The 23,734-nt window shown below is 44.3% G+C and overlaps 1 protein-coding gene across 3 annotated transcripts in view; it reads left to right on the top strand.

Annotated features, from left to right (window-relative positions):
* AOAH (acyloxyacyl hydrolase) overlaps positions 1-23,734 on the top strand; it is a 94,124-nt gene that overhangs the window by 16,205 nt on the left and 54,185 nt on the right. For 2 of the 3 annotated variants that reach the window (XM_052792899.1, XM_052792882.1), the window contains exons 3-5: positions 10,019-10,114; positions 14,612-14,672; positions 15,750-15,849. In XM_052792899.1, the coding sequence (XP_052648859.1) occupies positions 10,019-10,114; positions 14,612-14,672; positions 15,750-15,849 (257 nt within the window). Of the gene's footprint in view, positions 1-10,018; positions 10,115-14,611; positions 14,673-15,749; positions 15,850-23,734 lie in introns of those variants that run through there. The other variant, XM_052792891.1, reaches the window with a different exon arrangement.

The following is a 23,734-nucleotide window of genomic DNA, read 5'->3' as shown; positions in this document are numbered from 1 at the left end:
GCTGGCTTGTCGGGGGTTCTGTGCTGTGACTGTGAGAATCATTTGCAAATAGCAGGGATTATTTATTTTCTCCCCAGCAGCAGGCTGCCCTGCTCCTTTGGCGATTAACTTTGGCTGCCCTTTTTGGAATGAGGTGCTTAGTCAGGGAGCGCTCAATACAGCCGGACAGCAGCACTTTCCATCTTCTTTGCTAGCGAACGGAGATCCTGAGGGTCAGCAGCCAGGGAAGCAAATTTCCCCATCTTTGTGCTCAATACATTGCCATTCTCAGCAACCTTTGCGGGTCACCTATTCCATTTACCCAGGAGCACATAATTCCTAGCGTGTGGAGAAGCCTGTTTTTGAAACGTATTTTCAGCTCTGATTACATTAAAGAACGGATGTTTCCGAGTTTCCCAGCAGCATAAAACGCCGACCTCTACCTGTGTTGATTTGTGTGATAGTCAACGTCCTCAACAGTTTGCCTCCATCTAGCCGTGCATGAGTGCAGGGATGAAATATGCCCCACGGAGTGGCAGCAGGACCGGTGGCATTTGGAGTTCCCAATAACTTCACACAATGGAACATGCCAAATGGAGTTTGAGGCTTTTAATAACTGCACTCAGACAAAGTGGCTGTGCACATATTGTCTGGGGAGGCACCATGACAGAACATATAATTTACAGCTCAATGAGTTCTGTAAAAAGGCCATGCCCAATATCAGTGTAGCACTACAATGTATTTTACTCTGAAAGGCTGGGGATCAACTTTGATTACAGCTAAACCAGCGCCAAGCTGCAGCACCTCTGTTCACTTCACTGACATTGCTCAGTTTACTCAGCAGCAAAATTTGGCCTGATGATCAGTAATAAATACCAAATTTGACCATAACACTTTTTCCTCTGATTATACTTTAGAAAGACAGACCACAGGCCTGTGAGTAGTACAGTAGAGATACTAAAACAACTATTAAAATAGGAATATTTCTACAAAGATTCGTATTTTTCAGCAACTGATGGTAAAATTTCATTTTCAAAATCACCCCAAGTCCTACTGAAAGTTTATGGCTGTAATGCAAATATATCTATTGATCACAATAAAAAGGTGTGCCTAGCATACCGACATATATACATGTACGTGTGTGTAAATACACAATCATATATATTTATATGTGCATTTGTAGACATGGGTAGTCTTGAATGTTTTGCATTACTGATGCTTGTCTTTAGTATAAGTTTTCTTTGATAATGTTATTTATTTAGTATTGATTGTCTGTTTGGTTGCTGATTGCCACAAGGTGTGTGCCTCCTGCTCTTGTTCATATGTTAGCCCTATACAGAACTTCTGCTTATGTTTAAAACAATCACTTTCAGTGGTTTTAGGAACTGCATGTCTGAAACAAGTTCTGTGCATTCAGAATCTGAAAATGGTCAAACCTTTGTGACAAGGATGAAGTTATCCAGTTACATTAAGTCCCCCTGCCACCATTCAGGTTCTGGTAAATTTTTAATACCCTTTCCTGATTTGGAAAAGAAAACTATGTTAATGGCACACATACATTTTTTTTTTCTATTAATTAATGCAGAAAGCATTTCCATTGGAAATGCCTAGGGTTAGAGATTTTGTTAAATAGGGCTCTTTAAAGAGTAATGTAGGAAACACTAGGGATACATTTGGCTGTCAGGTATGGATACCTGAGTCTTCCACTAGATGAAAACTAAATTTCCTGTACCGGCGTAACTGTATCAAAGTCCTCATTGTGTGTCTTAAGGAAATGATAATGAACGAATAGAGCCCTGAAATTAGGGGTCCGAAGTGGCTCAATGCTATTGCATGAGCAACAGAAATGATAATTGGTATTCCAGGGTTTTCTGGTTTTGTTACACTCAAAATAGTGCTACATTGATATGAGTATTTCAAAAATGTCTTTAGCCAGTATACTATATGTAATTTTAGGCCCAGTGACAGGTTTGGTAATAGTGTACCGTTTAGCATTTCCAAGATATTTTATGACGCTTAGCAAATTTAGGGGGAAAAGGTCTTGTATATGCCAACATATTTGAATATGGATACCTATAATTATATTCCATCACTTTAGTATCTCTATGAAATACATTAACACTGTAAGTGGAACAGGAAGCAAAGTGTGAGTTAAAAGACTTTTACACTCGGATCCCTTTCTAAATTACCTTTCAAAGCAGCAAATCCTCTGGCTGTATATGGGAAAATAACTATCCTAACTTTGCATATACAGTTATGTCATTTGAGCTGAATATTTCCATGCTGGAATGAAATCTTGAGGTTATAAAGGGCTGTTCTTTGGAAAGTATCAGCTCGGTGCTGAGAAGCAGTGAAAGAAGGCAAAATGGATATTGGGAAGTATTAGGAAAGAAATATATAGTGAAAAAGAAAACATTCCTGTGTTGTAAGTTTGCATATCCGTGGTCTGCCTACACCTAGAATACCTACGTGCATGTCCCCATCTCAGAAGAGAAAACTTTATTCCTTATTGGCTCCCCATGTGAATGCTCTTATTTCAAACAGGAATGTCTTGTTCCAGGTTGAACTGGAACTGGATTAGATGAATTTGGAAAGAAGTATTTTTACACCAGATCAACAGCATCTGCACAAGGACTAGCAGTGCTGTCTTTTGTAGACAGGCTCTGGGGACTCCTTATCTGTAGGCTTTAAGAGATGCATTGGAGCATCTATAAATGGAAGAAGCAAAGTCTGTGTTTTGGGAAAACCTTCACCTTCTATATAAAACCAGGAATGTGATAGATGGGTTCATTTATACAGGGGCTTGCTGCTGCAGACAGATATCTGAGGCAGAGGTTTGCCACTTCGCCAAGCAAGGCTCCGGCTCTTGCTCCGCTGCAAGTGAGCAGGGTGACCACAGCCTGGCTGGCAGGGTTTGCGGAGAACTATTTGTGTCCAAGGCCACTTTTCTGGGCTTATATCCTTGTTGTGCTCCAGGAGGTACGTTTAATTTATGGCTGAAGAACAGCAATATGGCTGGAGGGGCAAGAAAGATCGCCAGCACCCAGTAACATGAGCAAAGGATGGCAAAGGAGGATGTGCCAGGTGCCAGAAATCCCATTTAGCAGAGTTTTACTTAGACAAATATATCTACAGATCTGAAACTTAGAGAGGCAGCTTTCACTATCCAGACACTTCTTGACATCCCTAGGTGTAATTCTAATTATAGAGCATTTCAAACATGTGCGGCAGAAGTGGATTAAGTTAAATAGTCTGCTCAAACTGCCAGAGGCTTCACAGCTAAGAAATGCATTTCTCTAGCTCTGATTTTATTATTGGGATATGATTTTTTTTCCCCAGCTTATTGGAAATGTCATTTTATTATTACACGCTATTTTCAGATACGTGGAGAGAAGTACTTCCTGACGTGCGAGTTTTCAGATTACTGCTGCTGAGCAAAATGGTTATGGTTTTCTCTTATCTATTCAGAAATTAATAGCAGATGGGAAAAACTACTGCTAAAAGAGACAGGCATTTTATTAATACCAGAGTCTAGTTTCTAATGGCTGGTAGGCATTATAATACCAATGAATTTCTTCCAGAGAAAACATCCCTCAGCCTGTCAAGGCATTGAAAACTATTACTGAAGTGCAACAGCAGAGTCAATTTCTTGAAACTTGTTTCTAAAGAAAATCATGTGCAACTATAAAAAAATTCAGAGCTTTTTTTTAACCTTTAATTGTGAAGCCTATCTACATTGCCTTATATGTGCCCAGCTCATGATGAGAAATAAATCACATCTAAGTAGCTACTAAATTAAAAGCAATAGTTGCTAATGACTGTCCAGATCTGGAAGTGCTTTTCTACTGATGCCAGAGTATTAAAAAGTTTATATTCTCACACACATCATAAGTAATTAAAGCAGTGAGATTTCTACAGTCAAAGACAGCTGATTTCTCCCTGTTCTTTTTAGCTAACTAATTATTTTCCATTTTTAGCCAGCAGAATTAAGACCCATTAAAGGCTAGAATAACTGGTTAGCATTTCTGTTGATATTTGGTGTGCAGGGAGATTTCTGTTGATTTCGTTAGAGGGTAGTGGCTTCTTACACCGCAGCCAATGGAGAATTCTTTTTCTGCCACTAAATCCAGAGGAAGATGATATATATGATTAAAAAGAGAAAGAGTAGTCTGAGTTAACTTTAATTTATAGACACTAACATCTCGAGGTTTTACCTATAGCCCAACACAGGAGATGATAGGTTCTCCTAGAGGATAAATCTGAATTACTGGGGGGAGCATGTTTTTATCCAAAAAACCAGGAAGCCTGGGTGGGTTAGATTCCCTGGACTACAGTGAGTCCCTTTAGACATTCCTTCTCCCTCCTCCCAGGATTCAACTCTTTTCCTGAGCAATTGTATTGGCTTTACGTGGCAAGGTTTTGGTAGAGGCGGGGGGTTACAGGGGTGGCTTCTGTAAGAAGCTGCTGGAAGCTTCCCCTGTGTCCAACAGAGCCAATACCAGCCGGCTCTAAGATGGACCCGCCGCCGGCCAAGGCCGAGCCAATCAGCGATAGTGGTAACGCCTCTGTGATAACATTTTTAAGAAGGAAAAAAAAGTTGGGACAGACGGAAAACGGCAGCCGGAGAGAGGAGTGAGAACATGTGAGAGAAAAAACCCTGCAGACACCAAGGTCAGTGAAGAAGGAGGGGGAGGAGATGCTCCAGGTGCCGGAGCAGAGATTCCCCTGCAGCCCGTGGTGAAGACCATGGTGAGGCAGGCTGTCCCCCTGCAGCCCATGGAGGTCCACGGTGGAGCAGATATCCACCTGCAGCCCGTGGAGGACCCCACGCCGGAGCAGGTGGGTTCCTGAAGGAGGCTGTGACCCCGTGGGAACCCCGCACTGGAGCAGGCTCCTGGCAGGACCTGCGGATCTGTGGAGAGAGGAGCCCACGGAGCAGGTTTTCTGGCAGGACTTGTGACCCCGTGGGGGACCCACGCTGGAGCAGTCTGTGCCTGAAGGACTGCACGCCGTGGAAAGGACCTATGCTGGAGCAGTTCGTGAAGAACTGCAGCCCATGGGAAGGACCCACATTGGAGAAGTTCATGGAGGACTGTCTCCTGTGGGAGGGACCCCACACTGGAGCAGGGGAAGAGTGTGATGAGCCCTCCCCCTGAGGAGGATGAAGCAGCAGAAAATAACGTGTGATGAACTGACCGTAAACCCCATCCCCGTCCCCCTGTGCCGCTGGGGGGTTGGTAGAGAATCTGGGAGTGAAGTTGTGCCTGGGAAGAAGGGAGGGGTGGAGGGAAGGTGTTCTGAGATTTGGTTTTATTTCTCATTACCCTACTCTGGTTGATTTGTAATAAATTGAGTTAATTTTCCCCAAGCTGAGTCTGTTTTGCCCATGACGGTAATTGGTGAGTGATCTCTCCTGTCCTTATCTTGACCAACAAGCTCTTTGTTATATTTTCTCTCCCCTGTCCAGTTGAGGAGGGGGAGTGATAGAATGGCTTTGGTGAGCACCTGGTATCCAGCCAGGGTCAACCCACCACAGTAATTTACAATCTCCAGCCCAAAAGCTACTCCTGATGACATCAGTCTAAATGAAAGGCTTTGAGGCCAGCAGAGCCCGAATGTAAGCAGGCATGGCCCATGGCAGGGCAATAAGAAGTGCCAGCAGATCACGAGGAGTAAAGAGGCGCGGACGGAGAGCACCTGGTAAAAGCCCAGGTAGATGGGGGAAAGAGAGAGCAGATCAGCCAATAGCACACGTTGGTGGCACGCATTCCTGGGGAGAATCTTTCCCACCGGAGGGCAGGAAGACTTCCCAAATCTGGGTCCAGAGACTTCAGCCGCAACGCCTTAGGCTGAGGATGCTCCAAATGGAACCACAGACCCCTTTGAAAATCAGTCAAGACCTTCTTTATCGGCTTATCCCATGAAGCGTAGCATTTTGTCTGGAATAAGTGCATTTGCGGGGGAGCATTTGAATAACTGAGGTGTGGTCTGTGGGTGCCCAAGGCGGGGAGGGTGTAGTAGCATGACCAGAAGCACCCTCTCTGTGATAGTAAAGACCGGTTTATGAGAATAAACATTTTGGAGTTCAGCTCTGTGGGTTTTTCCCAAGTAGTCAGGCTATTATTATTGTTATTTATATTCATACAGCATCTAGTAGCCCAGGGTAATGCATTAAGTACTGCACAAACTCAGCGATGGCTCCGTTAACTCTCATGTGAAGCATATCTCCCTTTGGGCCTGGTTCGATAGACACAAAAGTGTCAAACTGACTTAATCAACATGAAAAATTTCCATTTAATTTCTGGGAGCCCACTCCATGTGTAGGGTTACCTGCATTATTGTGTTTGTGATTAAGAATTCTGTTTCTATTCAGCAGAGCTGAACCAAAAATAGCTATTTCCCCCCTCTCCCCGCTTTGTGGTATTTTGACAAATATGAGAAACTCACAACTTCAGTGGAGACTGTCTTCTTGTATAATAGAGGAAATGGAAACACCAGGGTTATTTTGCACTCGGGCTGTTTGTCCGTAAGGCCCTTTCTCTGCACCGGCTCTACTGGAGGAGAGAAGGTCTCGCGGTGATAACGAAAATGAGTCATGGGGGCAATGTCTAAGTCAAAGAGAGAGGAGCCTCTTTGCACCCCCACCCTGAGACGAATTACTAGGCAGGCTGCTGAGCCTGCGCTTGGGGTGAATAACTCTATTTCAGTGTAAAAGCAGTGCACTGAGGTGCAGCAGGGCTGAGTGCTGCAGCCAGAGGCAAGCTCGCTCCTCATCTGCGGGGGAGGGCGTGGGGCCACATCATGAGCTGGTCAATCCCGATGCAAGAGGGTTGACTTGTTGCATCAATGCTTTTATCAGGCCAGCGTTTACACTGAAATAAAACCTCTCCTTGCAGTGCTGGAGCCAACATTTTGGCACCCGAGGACACTGTAACTGAAAGCAGAGACATTGCGGAGGTTGATTTCTGCTCGCGGCTGGAGCAGACCCACCACGGCACAGGAAGCACAAGCTGCGGTGCGGGCAGCGGGGGGAGGCGGGCAGTGTCCCACTCACACCAGCAGCAGTTTGCAAGCTTCACTGCAGCAGTGCACGGCACCTTCTGGTCTCACAGAGGATGAGGAGGTGCCAGAGGCAGGAGACAGACTGTCCTTTCTGCAAAGTGCACTGGCAGGCCCTGGCTGAAGTTGCAGGAGCGCTGGGTTACACAGCACAGGCAAAACAAGTGATATTTCTCTCTGCTGCAGTCGGTGATACTGTCAGCTTCCTGGCGTGACGGGTTACTGAGCCTCAGGGACACGACATCCCAGATTCCTCCGGTTTTCACCTGCCCCGCTGTGTCTGAGCTCATGCCTGTGCTTACAACAGGGGCTTTTCCCTCGCTTTGCATCCAGACTTGCAATTTCGCGGTCTGGTCAGGCCGTCCTACTCCTCAAGCCGCATCGGTGACTGCTCCATCACTGTTGCCCACTTGCCCCTGTGCTCAGTTCTGTTTCAGCCTGTGTTTTGGGGACTATCTACTCTCCCAGCTCCTCTGCCCACTGAAGCATTTTCCTCTGCTAACATTGCTAATCTCAGTGTCTCCCAAGTTCCCTTCTCTCCTCTTCTTCACCCCCCATAGACTCTTGGACCTGTGTCTGCTACGTGCTGGCACATCCTCATCGTAGCTTCCTCAAGCTCCTAGTGCAAAAGAATGAGAGGTAAAACAACAAAAGCTGCCTCCTTTAGAAAATAACAAAGGACTAGCTCCTTCCCGTCTTTCTGCTTGGACTCCTTTTTGTCTTTCTGACTTCTAGACAGCAAGATTGTTAGGTGAAGGCCTGACCTTGGTAAGAGAAGAAAGGAAGGCACAGAAAGAATATGTGGGTTTGTGGTTAAGGCATCATTTTGGTCATTTAATTTTTCTGAACCTCCATCCTCATGAATAAAACAGGCATGGAAGGCAGGGGAAGGGTAGTTTTGGTTGTCTGTAGGTTGTTCATGTGTATTAATAATATGGCCTTGTAAGAACCAAGTTATGCAATGCCTTTTAGGTGTGTTTCCAGCGTGTTTCGAGCATGTGCGCCGTCATCTCAGTGCTAAGCGATGGATTCAGTCTAGTGTGGCTATGCCCACACTACCCTTGCAAATAAGCCAGGGTCTGTTTTCAGTCTCTGGGGCCAGTGCAGGGCATGGCTTGCACCCAAACAGCTGGAAGTCTTTTGCACCCCTCAAATCCCCCCTTACCTTGACTGGGTGTCCTCACCCAAATGTGCTCTGGGGACTGGTCCCTAGCACAAGCACAAGCATTGCCTGGGGTATGGCACAGGATTAGGTTGTGCTAAAGAACCTGCTAGTGGTTAAACAGGGACCAGATGGCCCTGGGCTCTTCTTCAAGCCCAAATCCCAAGAACACTTCACCCTCGAGCTTGGATAGCCCAGGTTTTAATCTGGGTCTTTATTATTCTACTTTTTTTTTTTTTATGAGCTATTGTATTTTAATTAACTGTTAATTCTTTGGGCTAGCCTGTGGCTATTTTTGGGGGTGGGGAGAGGGAAGAAGGAATTACTTGCTTCAGGGTTTTTTCTTGGTTGTATCTGTCTCCATTTGTTCTCCTATTCTTTTAGGCTGACAGGAGGTAATGGCTCTTAGCATGCTTTATAAATCATTCCACTGAGGACTTTGAGTGAGCGTTTTATTTAATAAGTATGGAGAAGTGGGCTTTTATCCCTGCAAAAGAGGTGGCAAGTTCAGTATAATTTCCACTGGATTACTGTATTTGGAGTAGAAGAAGTAATAGAAGACTCAATGATACTGGTCCTACACCAAGTTCCAATTGTATTACCTCCTCTTTGACTTGCTACTTGATCCATAGGAGCATCAAAGGTATTTACATTGAAAACAAGCACTTTGATTTAATAGCACATAGGTAGGGGTACTTGGAAGGAATTTAAAAGCTCACTTTGAAGAGTTTTGCCAGTCTGAAAACCTGAATATTAATTCTTTTGAGCTTTGGAAAAAGATGCATCTGCAGTTACACCCAAATGCTGCAGCTCACCTCCATTTCTAGACTGTCAGAGCAAGTCCTGAGAGCTGAGATTTCTTGCAGAGGGGAGGAAACAGGGTTCAGCTACAGGGGTTTCAAAGAGAAATCTTTCTTCAGGCTGCTGGAACCTGGCATCCTGGCTCCTTGTCTCCTGGCTGCCTGGGATACCCACCTCTGTTACACAGGCTCTGAGTCCAGGCAGGGACCTCACTCTGGCTGCCAGGTCTGACTATATTGGTCAGACTTCACATCACCAAATGTGGTTTCTTTATAAAATGGTGAAGCCACTGCAGAAAGAGAGAGTACAATGCTGGCCTATGGCAATTTAAAGTTGACTTGAAATGAACCACTTACAGTCATCACGTGGATTTTGAATGATTGCTATGTGGGGATCACATTGAACCTACTTCAGCCCAAAAATATCAGAAAAAGTGCTGTACATCTCAAGAAATGCTTCACTACAGTGTGCAAGTTCTTGGGTCTCAGCCACAGCTAGTCAAAGGAGCAACTAGGCTTTAGCCCTGCTTGCACCCAGATTAGCAATGAGAAATAACCAGCTTCATAGGTCATAGGAAATAGTTTTGATAGCTCTCTGTGTGGCTTCTGTGGAGAGGTATAGAAGTCCTATGAAGTACAGACCTGTGCCTTTTTTCTTGTGAGAAATAACAAGAGAGCAGGTGGCCAAGCAGGCAGTTGTAATAGTGGCTGTCCCCCCAGTTCCTTGATTTTAATCCTTGAAAGGATGGAAAATCGTTTTTTCAGGAGCAACATCCAGTGCTGTAAAAGCCAGGCTGTTCTGTGCGCTCCTCTGGCATCAACATCCTCTCTGTGATAACCTACAGGTTTTGAATAAAGACAGCGATTCACAGGTATTTTTTCCCCTTGAACACTCATCTGCCGTGGAGTATCTTAAGAAATAAAATGCCCAACGATGCCTGAAATACTTCTATGGTGCAGAGTGCTTCATCACATTCGCAGATAACTGCATTCGCTCTTTTTGTTTGTTTGTTTGAAGGATGTGTGCTTGTGGTGTCTGTAATTGAACAGCTTGCACAGTGGCACAACAGTACAGTCAAGGCAGCCATGGAGAGACTGTGCAACTACATACCTGGTAAGTACCAAATAATATGCCATATGTTATGTTGGTACTGCTGTATTTCTCTGTTAATTAGAAATTCACATATGGAGTCTGAAAAAGCTTTATCCACTTCTCGTGCAGCATCTCAAATGAAAGTAGCTGAAAGATAGCAAGGTGCTATCTGCAGGGAAGTCAGTGTTGTGGCTTATTTGGCTTCAGAGCTAGGATTTTGTCCCAAAGTTAGACTGAATGGGGTTGTATTAAGCCCACATGCATGTGAGCACCAATGCATGCAGACCCCTTCCCTCCCTTTTTCTCCACTTTGTCTCTTTGTTAGCAGATTAAGAATAGATTCACTGTATGTCCAGACACTCTTCTTTCTTGTTGATGTGGGGTTTTATAGCAACTGTGAAGAGGAAAATGTTTTCAGCAGGTATAGGAAGCCACTATTGTAAAATCTCAAAAATAAGCTGAGGTTGAGAGGTGTAAGATGCGAGCATTTGGTCTGCACAGAAAAACTATTGAAATGTAACTCATGATACAAATTTCAAAAGCGGTAGCTATTCCATATGAATATATGTAGACTCTCCTTTTTCTGCCCTTTATTTTACTTGCCCAAAGGAGCTTAGCTGACCGAATGCACATCCTTAAATAGAGAACAGTTTGAATGCCAGAATAGCTTTGTGCCTCACAGACCAATCCTATAACTATTTAAGTAACTAGATCTCACATTCATGATACCTTTTTAACATTATGAATGTAAAAAGATGGCTTAGGATTCTTCTTAAAAAGTCGTTTATATAGGACTTCACGAATTGTATCTCTGAGAAACCATCTTGCTCTGTAGACCCTAGTTTCACAGAAGATGCACGTAGAATATTAATTCCCTCCTTTCCAAGAGAGGATTTCCCAATGCAGGATGGGGCAGGGAGGTAATTGCTGGGATTCATTCATTGTTAGAAAGACGCTTATCTGATTTCTATTCCATAAGTCATATCCTCAGTGTTTTAAATTACAGGCACATAACCATGAAGTTACAATTAGAAGCACTGATCCTGCTATTAAAATACAATTTTCTTCTTTAAAATGTGACATGCTAGCTCTATGTTCATGATTCACTCAGTGGACCTTGTTCTGCTGACATGTCAAGATATTTCTTTTCAGCTGCCATTCTTTACACACATAAAATCCTATTATCCCTTTAGTTAAATCTGTATAATCCAGTTACCTTCTATGAGATGCATGGATATGCCCAACAGAAAAAAACTGACCCTGAATTTAAGAGGAATGAAAAATCCTATGGATTGTGCAGGAGCTACAGTGTAACCCAATTTATCCTTTCCCTGGAAAGGAGCCCAGCTGGAGTCAACAGCGTCCTCTTGCTACTTTGAAACAACAGAAAAGCTTTGGATGCTCACAAGGGGCAACCTACTAAAGCAGGCCGTGCCACTTCACCTGAAGGAACAATTTCATTATTATACACATGCCTACAATTGATTGCAAGAATAACAGCAACAAATTAATGCCAGTGGGGATTTTCCTAGGGCCAAAAAGAGAATCAGAACTCGTGGTTTTTTTTAAAAGGGCCTCCTATAATTTCAATTACAATCAAGTTGGGGTTGGATCAAGACTTCAGTGAAGTTATACGATGTTCAAGAACAAAAATGTTTAGACTAAAAGAGGAAAATTCAGTACCTGTCAATCCCATAGACTGTATAGAAAACACAACTGCATCCTTATTTATATGGAAGCATTTGCCACATGTGTGATTCAAGTGACATAGCCAATAAACCTATGAAAATAAGAACAGTAACACCATGAGTGAAGGAGGCTCTTGAGCAGAGAGAAACGCCAGGTCTGGGGAATGGACAGTATTTACAGTGTGAGAGATGTTGTTAGCAAGAATGTATGTTTACCTGGATACTGGCTGTCTGCCTGATGAAACAGAGGTGTCTGATACCTGAAATGTGCTTTGAGACCGTCTGCCTCTGGTGTTGCCTCTGAGTCATGCTCTGCTTCTGTGTTGGCCACTGCTGTGTAAACACCTTAGAGCTCAAGTGGAAATGGCAATGTGATTAATACCATCTTTCTTGCAAATATTTATCCTCTGGGATTCAGCCAGAATTTGTGTTTCTAGGACTACAAAGATATAGAGGAAAACCCTCTGGATTTTTATCATGGAAGAACAGAGCAGTTTAGGGGATGTCTTTTACCTAAAGCAGGGCAAAAGGAAGCATACTCTAATTTTTCTCTGAATTTTCCACATTTAGTTTGGTTTAAGCTCTTCTCTTGCCCCTGAATACTCAAAGTTATTCATCATCTTCTCTCTGTCTTCCCCTCCTTTCTGACTTACACAGCTTCTTCCTAACAGAGCTTTCCCTCTGCAATATCCTCTCTTTGTGTGTGTTAGCAGAACCGGCGGTTTGTGAACACATGACTGCGGGCTGGCTCAGAGGGCAGGTCCTGTAAACACTGCCTGTGGCTTGGGTCTGTTTTGCTGGAAGCCAAAGTCTGAATGGCATCTGTATTTTCCAAGAGGACCCTGTGTGCTTAGTGATAATTTTACGTTATTGCTATTCTTTTTACTACCTATCATTTGTTACACCATGGGGTAATTACATGTCAAGCTTCCCATATGCATAAGGAAATCAGCACCTAGAAATCAGTGTGACCAGCAGACCCCCAACATCAGCTCCCCAGAGCTGATGGCCAGCCAAACCCTCCCCTCCTCACAGCCACCAGTATGGGTTACAGCAGCCAGCTGGCTCCTCCGGGGCCAGAAACATTATGGAAACCAGCTGGTTTGGGAAGGAGACCATCACCTGTGATGCACTGAAGAGGTGCTGGGGAAGCCAGCCACCTTCTCCTGCGGGCTACTATAGGGAGCCAGGTGCCCCATGGGCAAGCCTTATCAGAGGGTGTTTTAATCAGCGATGATACCAAATGCAGGGTTATTGATGTCTGCGATGTCTTTCCTTTTAGGTGAACAAGAATAAAATCTAATTCTAGCCAGGAGACCAATTTTTAACTTGCAGATTGCTTCTAAAGAGCCAATAGAGAGGAGTGATGTGGCAAAGGAGGCAAAGAAATGAAGCTAATAACTTGATTGAAATAAAACACCTGGCATGGGATAAGAAAAATCAGCTATTGTAGTTATAGAAACTGCCTGCAACACCATATGAGTAGGAGGGTGTTGGGGAAATATCTTTTCATTCCCTGCTACGCCTTTCTGGTCCCAGTCCTCCTTTCTCAGGGCACAGGTTGCCAGCTGGGGTGTCTGCAGTCCTGGCAGGAGAGCAGCCACCTTCCCCTGCTCTCACGGGAGTGAGAGCACGCCCATGCCTGCTGATGGAGTCAGTGCTGCGAGGTTTTTTACCCTCCCTGCAGAAAAACTACCCGCCTTGGATGCAGCAGAGCCCCAGCCCTGGGCATGTCCAGCCTGACGCTGGTTAAAATTGAATATTCAGCCCAAAGTTGGAGGGAAGTGGCTGCTTTGGGGGTTTCTAAGGCTTTTCTTTGGGAAAGATAAGGATACTCTATGTTTTCTTCCCCAAGTACAGATAGTTATCTGACTGGGTAATGGAGGTGCAAGAAAAAACGCCACCTCTCAGGAATTTCAGGAGCTGCAAGTTTGCCATCGCTGCACTTGTATGAACCTGCCTCTTCATGACTTTTCACACCACCACCCCTGCCGAAACAAGGCCTGACACCTCCTTTGCAGGATATGTGCATGGTTAACCAGCCTTTGCCTGTTTCAGGCCAAGAAACAGTCAATTTTCCTCCGTGGGAACTATCAGACCAGTGCTGCCATCATGCCCTACCTGTATTCAAACCCCCAATCTCTTCCACAAGTGTCTTTGCTCAGGTGTGGGGACCACTTTTTTTACAACAGTACTTAAAGAAATCTCTGATGAGCTGTCTTATGGAGGGCATGCTTCACCCAGATTAAAGAAAGCCACCTGAGCCAGCACCCCAAAAAGGCACACAGCCACAGACTGTGAAAGGAAGCCAAATGAAAAGTGTCAAATATTTGTTTGAATGCAATTACTCCTGCACAACTCCTGCTCTACACAAAACATATCTCTTAACTTGTACAAACTCCCAGAAGCTCTGAGGCAGCTCTAGCAGTAGCATCAAGTCCTACATCACTTTCTGCATTTTGATTTATGTATTTGTTTTCATTCTTCTTGCAAACCTGCTGAGCTGTTTGTTTAAACCGCTTAGAAGATGCTGTGGCATGTATGATTCCTTTCAACTTTTCCATGATGCCATACCCGGAACATTTAACAAATGCTAGTTATTCTTTTTAGTCTTTATCATGTGGCTCGCCTAAAGCCAGAGAAGGGCTTTAGGCAAGGTTAGAAATTCAGGTTTTCCCATTCTCTGGTGCTATACTGAGGTCATAGATTCACACACCTTCCCCTAAGATAAATCAGCATTCACCTTAATGAAGCAACTGCTGCTGTATTTTGACTGTTACAAAACCAGTTTCAGCGTGCTCGATTACTTAAAGAAAATTATGTTTTCTAGAAAAACTGCAAGGCTTCTGTTACGTACTTGCTGAACTTTACGGACCACACATAGCTGAACTGTAAGTATTGCTGGGTCCTCTCAGGTCTTTGCTTAGTTTGTTCTTGACATATACAGATGTGCTGTCGGATTGAAGTGCAGGGGTTTCATTCTTAAAATCACATTATTATTATTATTAAAGCAGAGGTGCTTGCGAGTGATTCTGGTTTGGCATTTGGCATAGCTATCCCTGAGTGAATAAACACAGGCTGCCACTGGTAACCATTTTCATACTCCATCTGAGTCTCAGTTCAGGCCCATCTGATGTAATTACCTTTTCAAATGCAGCTCATTTGTGTGAGACAGGTTCTACAGAGTCACACTACTGTAATACTTGGCTCTTGCTTTCCTTTCTACCTTTAATCAAGCTTTCTAATTGTCAGCCCCTACGTGCTTTCAGACCCGACCTTGATACACACTCTTGGGGAAGCCTACTAAGTAATGTAAGTGATTAAAAAAATAAAATGTAGGTCATTTGATTCCTCTTTGAAAGTTCTTAGTTTAATTAACAGAGCTTTTGCTAGACCTTCTTCCTCCCTAGGGTTTTTATTTTTATTTTTAAAACTAGCCAAGGGACTGCAAAGTGCTTACAGGACTAAGATGTGCTATAATCAAACATTTTAATTTAATTCCTTATTAGCCCAGAGGTGTCTCCCAAAAAGAAAGAAACAATCCTAGCACTTGTGCTTGGTGATTAAAGGTTAAGGATCTTTGAAGGATTTCTGCTTATTTTCTTGAGTTAATGATTGAACATTCATATGTGCCAAATTGCATATGCATTAACTTTAACCTTTAAATCTTTGTCAGACTTATGATTGATTAAAAAACACAACGGTCATAATGTATTTGATTCAGGTGCTGCATATAAAGCACAGTACTTTTTCATCATCCTGGGATCCCATTTTAAATGCTGAATAGGATGCCGTGGCAGAAAATCATTAGGACCCAACACTGTACTGAGTAGCGATTACAGGCCACAGTGAAGTGAGCTGAGGTGGTTGTTTGGCGTTGGGGAGATTTAGCTTCCCATGGCAATAGCTTCTACCTTCAAGCACCCGGAAGAACGTAATAGTCTTTGTTTTTGCACCGTTTCCTTCAGCATAGACAGGGAAATGAATGCCGATGTGGTCTGCCATTCCTTGAAACTGTGTAAACAGGATCCAGGACAACTGCTTTGTCATCTCTATGCTCCTCCAAAGGTGAGTTGGTTTTCCACTTTTTTTAAAGCTACAGATTGTGGAAGGTCTTTTAAGCTGGAACTGAATAGTATGGAGGCTTCCAGTGCACGTGCATTGTCTGGGAAATAAACTTCAACATTTTGAGTGTGGACACTTTTAGAAAACGTCTGTTTGAACGAAAGGTACATAACACCCATTAGCTGTGTGGAGCATCAACAACAGGGTTGTCAGAGAGTGGGAATCACAGGGCCAAATTCTCTTGTACCAGTCCGGATCAGAGAAGAAGGGTAGGGAAAATAAGATCTCACATTCTCCAGATTTTATTGTTAAGCAGTACAACAACCCCAAACCAGGTACTCAGCTGAGGTTCATCCATACCACCATGTTACCATGGTGTGACAAGTTATCCCCACATTGCCTGGCAGCCTGTGTAGGTGCTAGTTACCCACTGCAAAAGCAGGGCTATTTGACTGGGATTAGCCTGCAGTGCAAGAGGTTTAAGGTAATGTGCATAACCTTTTGCCACAGGCTGGAAACTTACTTAATTACCACTGCTTTTGTGTGATACCACTGCATGTGATGTATGGTTACTTGCTACGCCACAGTAACTTGATTGCATGTCCTAGGCCTTTGCTACTCAGACACTTACAAATCTGCATAGGTGTCTAAACACATACAGATTGTCTGGGGCTTTTTTTGGTTGTGGGTTTGTGGGGTTTTTTTCCAGTCATCATGCAGCCTCGGTCATACTAAAACGTGTGAGTGATGGTGGTTGTTTGGCAGTGTTGAAAAGCAAATGATTCACTTAGGCATCTATTTTTAGAAATCTTTTTCCCTGCATCTGGATGGATGAAGACATATTTGATTTCTAAAAGTTTGCATAAGTTGGTTTACACAAGGCCTCATCCAACAGCCCTGGAAATCCGTCAAAGACTTTTTATGGGCTTCGATGAGCCGTGGTTCATCTCCAAGATGGATTTAGTTCTGCCAATATTAAGACCTGGAGAAACACTTGCCTTCCAATAACGGCGGTAACATTTATTTTATAGCAGGTGTGTCCCCCATATGACTACTATGCTCCATGCTATGCCAACAGAGAGATATACAGGTGTGCAACCAGGCAGGGGTGAAAGAAGATGAGTGCAGGCAGCAGAGAGGGCCCACACTAACTTGACTCAACCAGGATGTTGCCCAAACTTCATCAAATGGGTTCCTTCAGAAATTCTGTGTCTGAACTGGTAAAACAGTTCATGGGTCTTTCCACCCTTCCCCAGGGTACATCAGAGCAAGCTCTCCCTTAATAATTGCCAGGTCTTTACTCATCCCACAAACATTCCCGTGTCTCCAGCACTTTCTGCCCTGGTAATTGCAAGTTTTTTCCCTCCCCTGCACTTGTAACAGTAGCAAAGACTCTGTGGGGCCTTTTTTTTTTTTTTTTTTTTCCTTTTAAATTAGGAGTCCTGAAGGTAAAGGTGAGAGTACAGCAAAGGCTGGCAGGCTCCCCCAGCCCTCAGTGGTCACCCAGGAGGACAGCAGGAGCTGTAGAGTGGTGGCTGCACGTGCACCACGCTGCCAGCCTGAGGGTTAGATTTTCGTATGAACTTGCTTGTGGGGAGGAATAAAGAGAAGTAGAAAACACCCTGCACCCTGACTTTTGCTGGTGGCAGAAGTGCAAGGTACCTCTTGGAGTGAAAGAGGATGCAGGCAACGAACTGCACTTAAGGAAAAGGATGGCCTCTCCGTGGCTGCACAGTGAGCAAGGCTAACGAGTCTGGAGAGAGAGGCTCTTTAAACTGAGGTGGCTCCAGTGCAGAAATTAGAAGATCTGTGGTGAAATGCTTTGCCTATCAACCAGAGGGGACAGGCTGCCGCTTATGGGGTTGCTGTCAAGTCTTTGGTTAGCTCTTCCCATCTCTCAGAGCAGGTGTGGGACCAAGCTGTTGACTCCTTCCACCTCCAGCGACAGCTCCAGCGACTGCGCTTTCTGCAAGGAAAACAACTGAAGATGGGTTTTTTTGGTTTTGTTTTTTAAACAAAATTTGGACTCTCATTTGCATGGCCTGGAGACTGTCCCTCTGAGTGAGTGGCTCGAGCAAACCCTCTCCCTTCCAAGTGGTAGTTAAATCCCTTTCTGTCAAGGTGTATTTTTTTCTCACCAGGAATAAGGGAACTCTACCAACAAAACGATTTTTCTACCCCGACTGTGCACTCCTTTTTAGCTCGCCTGGTACCCTGAGACAGTGTGGGGAGCCTGGGGGAGGTGGGAGGAGAAGAGCAGTGCTCAGAGTTCATGCTCAAGTGGTTGATAAATTGCCCACAGTAACTCTGTGACAAGTCAGACTGAGTAAAGATGAATTATGGGTGAAAAAATTAATATGCAGTCAGACACGCAGATGCATAAAATGCAGTTTACCTCATATTTGCTTCTTTGATTTGTAATTTGATTGATCACTTCAGTTATATGAGCCTGCAAATGTTGGCTCAGTCCCCTGCCAAGTGTTCAAACAAGACTTTAATGCTAATGACTGTTTTGTTCAACTCTATTGATTTTCAGGTACTTTGTTTATTCATTTAGACTTTTGGATGCCCATTCTCCCAGAATTACTATCATATTTGTACTGGCAAAGGGAGTAAAATAAATACAGAGTTACTTGCCCTTATAAGGCAGTATAACGTTCAGGTTTTAATTGCCTTTAAGGTGGCAAATATCAACATATAGCTGCTTTTTCAGTCAATAGTTTATTTTGCTCTGTTTCTGTAATGTTGCTCTAGTGAGATCACATGTCTCAAGGAAGGAAGAGCCCCTGCTTCAGAGGCCTTGCAAACTGTCTACATAATGGAGACACTGCAAGCTGAGTGAATGATATGTGCGTTATATTACATATTTCCGTGGTCTCTGACAAATTAGCCCAAATTAATTTTTTTGCCAACCTGCCTGGAGCCATTAGCACTCTGCAATTATTCTGTGAGACTTGGCTCTAATTATGAATAAAAAATATTGCTCCGTTCACACGGAGCGCAATGCTCTCAGCGTGGAGCTGGAGGAGGAGAGCATCCAACCTGGGCGAGTGTGGCTCCGCTGTGGGGGCTGCCCAGGGGCTTGGGCAAGGTGGGCTACCCTGCTGGCAGGCAGTTTCAGGAGCAGACCCCTGATGCTGGTGGGGAAGAGTGGAAGGGGCACTTGCGGCTCCTGGATCACCAGCATGGCTGTGCGAGCAGGTGTCACTTGTGATGGGGTCCTGTGAGCCCCTAATTGCCACCAGTGGCCCATAGAGCAGAGCCTGGGCCAGGGCTGGAAGTGTAGGTAGATGTGCATGCATTGTCTCTCCTGCTGCATGTTTCTTGCCCAACAAGAGGTTCTCCTCTACCCTTAGTATGAGGGTAGCAACATGGGGACTCCTTCAAGTCAGGAGGCAAAATAATAGGGTGCATCAGAAGTGTACGCTTACCACAGGTAGCTGAAAACTGGGCAGTATCTAAAGCTGCTGTAATATGCCTTGTGGTGTAAGCTACATCAACAGTGGATACTCTAACATTAGCTGTGGCACCGCTCCAAAACGCTGACAGTGGGTACAGGTATCCAAGCTAGCGGGTTTAGGATGACTGGATATTTTTTTTTTAGTCAAAAAAGTTTATCTGCTCACATGGTGGAGGACTTTCTGCACCAGGTCCTTGTGATACAGGGACATTCCTCTAGTGAGCAAAAAGGGCTGAAATAGGGTGAGGGGTTTTAGGCACTGCCTACCAAGCTCCCCTTCTGGCCCCGGGAGCGAGCAGGTTTGCAGGAGATTATTCTCAGCTTGTCTCTAGATTGTTTTAAGCCAGCTGGCCTGTTCAGTTAAATGGCAATACTTCAATTGATTTTGCTGGGGCCAGACTAATGGCTTGACTTCAGCACTGGAGTCCTGCTGCTGGCAATCTCTTAAACGGTCTGTGTTGGACGGAGCTTGTACTCTTCTTTCTGCCTTTTGGAGTGCCTCTTCTGCTCCCCATGACTTTTCTGCTCTGGATTATTAGACACTCTGTGGCTGCAGATTTTAGCTTAATCTCCAGCAGTAGGATTTTGCTGGGAGTCATCTTACGTCAGCAAAAATATACATGTTTATGCTAATGTCATTTTATCTTAACAAAATAAGCTTCATTGCCACAAGCACTTGTGCTGGTTCATATCCCCTCTATCAGGTCTTTCACTGACTTTGGAAAAAGCAAAAGCCACATCCCTCATGTACATTACTGTGGCCAGCCTGCTCTTTGACGAAGTAGGAGCCAACCAATTCTGGCTGGAAAAAAGAAACCCTCTGGGGTTTCATAAAATAAAAATACACCCGCTATTTTCTCTCACTCCTCTCTCTCTTTCAGTGAAAATGTGAACTGCTTCCCAGGAGGTGAGGCAGAACCAAACTCCGGGGTGGGAGTGCTTCTGCATTCCTGGTAAGAGCAAGCTGCCAGCCAAAGGTAGACCTTGGCTGTGACCCGTTTCCTTCTTTTGAGACCACAGGCTGTAAAGCAAGTATCTGTGAGGCAAGCTAGGTCCTGGGGAGCAAGATGCCCTCCTTTTAGCCTTTCTTTTTGAAAACAGGTAAAATCTACTGAAATGTGTGTTGTTTCTGCTGCAGTCAGAACTAAGCCCTGAAGAAACAACCTACGGACGAGCGATAGTAGAAGGCATAGGTTGAGCACCAGTTCTTCCTCTTTCACTTGTTTCTCACCATTTCCTCTGTTCCTTTTCATTGGCAGAAAATAAAATGCAAAAAAACCCCTGCCAACCAAAAATCCAAACTACCCCAAAAAACCAAACCACACAACCCCAACCTTCCACCAAATAAACCCAAAGAAAACAAGGTGGCGTGGGGTTTGCAGGGTGCTGCGTGCAGCTGTGTCATACCAATGCAGAAGCTGCCCCAGGCAGGACCCCTGAAAATAAGTCTCAGGCGACCCACAGGCACAGTGGCATTTGGGGTGGGAGGCTGGCGGACAAAAAGTGTGAGGACACGGAAGAGTTGCTCATGGATGCTGACTGTGTTTTGCAGAGGCAAGCTAGAAAAAGTAAATCAAAGGTTTTCATCCAGAATGCCCAGAGTCTAAGTCCAAATGACACAAGTGGCGTAAAATGAGAAGAAGTCAGAGTAATTGCCCTGGGAGGAGAAAGGATTGAGTCAGGCTTCACGTGGTTTAGAACTGGCCTTGTACGGAAGGTCCCTATTTTGCGTCCAGAGCACATATTGTTTGGTTTGGCTGTCCCATGCAATCGTAAAGATTCCCCCAGCAGCCTCTGCAGGATGAAAGGTGGGAGTAATACAACAAATCCCAGTTTTGCCAGTGCTGTTTAAGAAGCTTTACAGTGTTTTGGTACCTTGGTATGTGTACTCCTGGTAAAAGGATGATGAAAATGAGTTGGAAGGGAAACTTGGAGTGTTTTGTAAATATCCGCTCTCCTGGGAAAGAGCTGGCTAACAAGGGTGATAAATGAGAGAGAATTAGAGTTGGTTCATGTGTTTGTTTATGATGTTTAGATTTTTTTGCAAAAAATTCATTACTGGGAATACATGGGCTCTGTGGAGAGCACTGAAAGAAGGCAGAGTGAATGCAATCCCAGTGACCCCCCTGCCCTCAGCCCCATCCATGTTGTGGATATCTTCTGTACGCCGGGCGGCAGGGCTGTGCCGATTTGGGCAGATGGGGCTGGCTGCTCCCCAGGACACCCGCACACCCTCTGGGCAGCGGCTGCCAGTTCATCCATCAGCTGCTGGAGCCAAGGGAGCCCCTTCCTCGGTGGTGTTTTCATTCCATGGGAAAGAGGGGAGGCTGCTACAAAAGAGGTTGTATGGGCTGTATGGCCTTTGGTGGTAGGCTTGACATGCTGGTGTCAACCAGGGATTACAGGTGACCCGTGAAACCAAGAGTGTTTTCTCCTGGATGGGTGTTTCAGCTGACAGTCCTCCACAGCCCACCCTGGAGTCATGGCTGAAGTAGCTTCTGCAGCGGGAGAAGCTCTCATCTTTTGCATTTCAGAGAGAGCATTTTCTGCACACGGGGGGCAATTCAGCCTTTCCTCCCTTGTTTTCCGCTTTCTGTGTGCAATATTGCTGTAGCTGGCTGAAGTGTGCATATCTCATTCTCTGCTGCTGAGAGCAAGAGAGGTCTCTCCTCCCCTGCCCAGCAGAAAGGGATTGATAAATCCTCTCTCTGGAAATTTTTCATCATCATACTCAGTTTTAAGCCATTTTCCTCATCTGTCTCTGAAGTTATCTTATTGCAGAAATGAGAGCAGCTGGTAACGTACAACATAACTATGGCAAATACAGGATGCGTGTTTGGTTTTGGGGACAGCAGTTGCCCAGGGGGAAGAGACTGGGAAACAGTGTCTTGGCTCATTCCTAGCATCTCTCATCTATTTGTGACATAGCCAGATTTTTATAAGATTTTAGACACAATGAATAAAACATATATTAAGCACATATATTAATGTGACACATATATTAAAAACCAATAACTTAGAAGTCTGTGTTCCTTGCTGCTTATGCTTATTCTTCCTTATCCCTTTATATTGCTGACTATAAATTTTTGACCCTTGAATATCACACCTAATTAATTTGCTTTGATCACTGCCTAAATCAATTATAATGACATGCTAAATTCTATCCCCAGTAAAAAAAATACTGGTAATGGTTGCTTTAAATGCAAATATATGCTGCTTTAATATTCCAAGCTGGCATGCCCGCTGTTCACTAAGGTGCCATCACTCGAGGGATATTTTCTTTTTCTCCAAATGCATTAATACTATCACTTGGCAAAGCATACTTTTTTCCCCATGTTTTGTTCCTGTAGCTCTAGCCAGATAAATATAAACTTGTGCTAAACTTTACCTTGGAGCCCTCAGACCCAGTTGGTGTTAAGCTAACAGTTACATCCTTAGGCTGGGCTGTAGGAGGGACTGATGGCAGGTCATTGTCAGACAGAACAGTTTGTCCTCGCTAACAATTTTGATCAGAAACAAAGTGCTAATATGTTTGTGATACACTGGATTTTTCTTTCCATTTGAAACATTTTCAAAAGTAATTGATTTTTATCTCCTTTTTCTTTTTTTTTTTTTTTTACCAATCCTCAAAGCCTACAGAACAAAAGCAGTTATTCTTTCAGAAAAGAGGGCAAATGGGCAGTATTTTTAGCCTCCTTCATGCTGAATGCTGAGGGGAAGGACAGAGACCATCAGATACCGCCTCACAGATATGACTGTTTGCAAAGGTGGCCTAATAAATGCAGGACAACATATGGGAATTGTCATCACTGAGGCGGAAGAATATTGTCCAAAAGTGAAAATGGAGCAGCAGGGGGGAGCACTCTCATGTTACCCTGCCAAAAGCAAATGCTTTCACCTGAAGTTTGCACCCAAGTCTGCAAGCTGAGCTCATCTCAGGGGTACTCAGCAACTGGCTGTCTCATGAACAGGCCACTCATAGTACAAACTTAAATGACCCCTCCCAGACCCCTGTGACTGTCCTTTTTTTTTTTTTTTTTTTTTTTCTAAATTGAAGTTGTGAGATCTTCTTTTCCTACGGGAAGATGTGGCTGAATTTAGAATGTGCTATTCATCAGAGCTGTTAAACAGTTGTTAAACATTTTGAAATGCATGAGCATATCTGGGGCATCTCCTCACCTCCATGTCTGGGAAGAGTCCTTGTGGCAGGAAAACCAGTGTGGTCCTTCTGTGCTGGGGTGAACCTCAGCCAAGTATCACTCTTATCCACACAAGACCAAATGTTTTCTCTGTACCCTTCCACAGCAAGTCAGACCGACATTGCATGCATAACCCTCTTTTGGCCATCTAATGGTTGAGTTGTTCTTCTAGCAGGAGTCACTGGAGAAGTTTGTCCTCTGCAGCTCATGCACTGCAGTCAGGATATGA

Source organism: Harpia harpyja, chromosome 1 (assembly GCF_026419915.1).
Source record: "Harpia harpyja isolate bHarHar1 chromosome 1, bHarHar1 primary haplotype, whole genome shotgun sequence".
Classification (NCBI taxonomy): domain Eukaryota; kingdom Metazoa; phylum Chordata; class Aves; order Accipitriformes; family Accipitridae; genus Harpia; species Harpia harpyja.
Note: the sequence above shows the minus strand (reverse complement) of the source record. Positions and strands in the feature narration are given on the sequence as shown.